This window comes from Candoia aspera, chromosome 1 (genome assembly GCF_035149785.1).
Source record: "Candoia aspera isolate rCanAsp1 chromosome 1, rCanAsp1.hap2, whole genome shotgun sequence".
NCBI classification, from domain to species: domain Eukaryota; kingdom Metazoa; phylum Chordata; class Lepidosauria; order Squamata; family Boidae; genus Candoia; species Candoia aspera.
In genome coordinates this window covers 230,159,242-230,161,781 of record NC_086153.1, presented here as the reverse complement: position 1 = coordinate 230,161,781, position 2,540 = coordinate 230,159,242, and the positions used below count along the sequence as shown (strand labels likewise).

The window sequence follows — 2,540 nt, the reverse complement described above, 5'->3', positions numbered from 1 at the left end:
TCTGTGTCCTTCACTTACATTGAAACAGGAAATGAAGAAAGTATATTAGAATTGTATATTAGAATTACATATATTTTCACAGCCTAACTTTTTCCATAATAATGGTTTCCACTAGCAAATACACTGTATGCTGAGATAAATTAGTAATGTCCTCCTAATCCTCTTGAAAACATCCAGATTCTTGTTGCATGAAGATAGGAACATGGATGAAGCTCTAAGTAATATAATTTTCTTTTCCTTAACAAGGGATCAGAAAGACATTTCAGGATCAGCTCATAACCTAAACCAACCATCCACTGAGGAAAGCATGGATGAAGGAAATGATTCTGTCATTACTGAGTTCATTCTTCAGGGATTCACAGACAATCCCAAAATGCAGCTTGTTCTTTTTATGGTCTTCCTCTTGGTTTATGCCATCACTGTGTTAGGGAACCTTGGCATGATTCTCTTGATTTGCACTCAACCCCAACTCCACAAACCCATGTATTACTTCCTGGGCAACCTCTCCTTTGTTGATCTCTGCTGTTCCTCAAACATTGCTCCTAAAATGTTGACTGACTTATTAAGTGAAACTAAAAAGATTTCTTACAGTGCCTGTGCTACACAGCTCTTTCTATTTGATATACTTGCAGATGCAGAGTGCCTTTTGTTGGCTGTGATGGCCTATGACAGATATGTGGCCATCTGCAATCCCCTTCTCTATCCAACTGTAATGTCCAAAACCACCTGCCAGCAATTGATCAGTATTGCATACCTTATAAGCCTGTTGGATTCAACAATACACGCTTCCTGTACATTCCGACTATCATTCTGCAGCTCGAATATTATCAATCACTTCTTCTGTGATGAGCCTCCACTTCTAATTCTCTCCTGTACGGAGACATATATTAGTGAGATTGTGCTATTTACCATTGGTGGCAGCCTTGAAGCAAGCAGCATTGGTATGATTCTTGTATCCTATCTTTATATTTTGGGGACAATCCTGAGGATGCGCTCCACTGAGGGCAGGCACAGGGCATTTTCCACCTGCGCCTCTCACCTGACAGCTGTTGGGATATTCCATGGGACAATACTCTATATGTACTTCCGGCCGAGTTCCAGCTACTCAATGGACCAAGACAAATGGGCTTCTATGTTCTACACGGTTGTGATCCCCATGCTCAACCCTCTCATCTACAGCCTGAGGAATAAGGAGGTGAAAGATGCTGTGTCAAAAGCCCTTGGCAATATATGGATTTGGAAAGGGAGAAACCTTGTTTTATAGTCACTGGCTTATATAATATGTGTTATAATATGTGGCCATTTGGGGGGGAAACATGCAGAAGACTTATCTTGATGGTATGGTAAAATCAGTGGGTGACACATGGATTAAAGGAAGCAAAACTAAACAAATTAAATAGACAACTTAATAATAACCTCTACCACTTCTGAAGAAGAAGAACTTCAGTGGAAAAAAGAATACTGTACATTGCATACTCTTGTTTTTCAAACTCTGTGTAGTGAGAACGCTTATTCTTCTGAGTATTATCTCAGTAAAAAGCACATTTTATTTAAATATAATATAGTTCCCAATACAAGTCCCAACCTCTGCCTAAGGCCATTCTTTCAGTTTAATCAAAGAAGCTTTGCATTTCCAGCTGGTTCACCCCTTAGCCACTTCCTGGGATCTTTAGCCACAAACAATGGTAGTTTGTCAGCAGTCCATCCAAGGAGGGCTCCTAGTAGCCAAAATCAAAATGATTGATCGTACAAATCAAAGGATCAAAAAGCTTTATAACTACTGACTGTAGAAATGACAAGGCTGCGAGTGTATATATTAGCCATGACTATAATCTTTACAAGCTTAAAAATATCTGACCCCAAGTTCTTTCTGTGGCAAAGGAGACTCCCTGTTCAATTAGCCTTCTTCAGTCTAGGGTTGGTCAGGATTTTTGGGTCCATAGTCCAACACATATGGAGGGATACCAATTTGAAGGAAGTTGTATTAAACTGCACATCAATGAAATAAATTAAATCAAACATTAAATAAAAATATATTTGTATAAAGATTGATCTTATTCCTTTTTGTTACTAGGGTTTTATTTACTTGCATGTTTGTGTTTTTTTGCAATTGACTATATACGATTGTTCACAAAGCTGAAGAAAGTCCTGGCCTGGGATAATGAACATATTTTTGATGAACTTGCTGTAGAACCCTGCAACTAGCAGAAACCAATAGGGCTGGTTCTTATAATTTTGCCATTGCATCTCAAAAATGCATTGAACACTGAAAAAGAGATAGGAAAAGAGGCAAATAAAATATCCAAGGGGACAAGAAAGGGCTTTTACGTTAGAAAAACGAAATGGGGGGTATGGGGGCAGCATCATACAATTGTGTTGAGTACCTTGTCATAGAAATTATCATCATCGTCACCATTATATTTCTGTGGCTTAATCTGATGCAACGTGATCAACAAAACTGATAAAAATATGTTCATATATTCTGCCTGGCCTCTTCATTTAAAAGATAGGGCTGCAATCTGCCAGTTCCGCTGGAATTT

The 2,540-nt window shown here is 38.5% G+C and overlaps 1 protein-coding gene across 1 annotated transcript; it reads left to right on the top strand.

Moving 5' to 3' along the window:
• The first annotated feature begins 307 nt into the window (after positions 1 to 307).
• LOC134488600 (olfactory receptor 5AR1-like) lies at positions 308 to 2,205 on the top strand. The gene is made up of 2 exons (XM_063291063.1): positions 308 to 1,207; positions 2,137 to 2,205. The coding sequence occupies exons 1-2, from the start codon at positions 308 to 310 to the stop codon at positions 2,203 to 2,205; spliced, it is 969 nt and encodes a 322-aa protein (XP_063147133.1).
• The last annotated feature ends 335 nt before the right edge of the window (positions 2,206 to 2,540 follow it).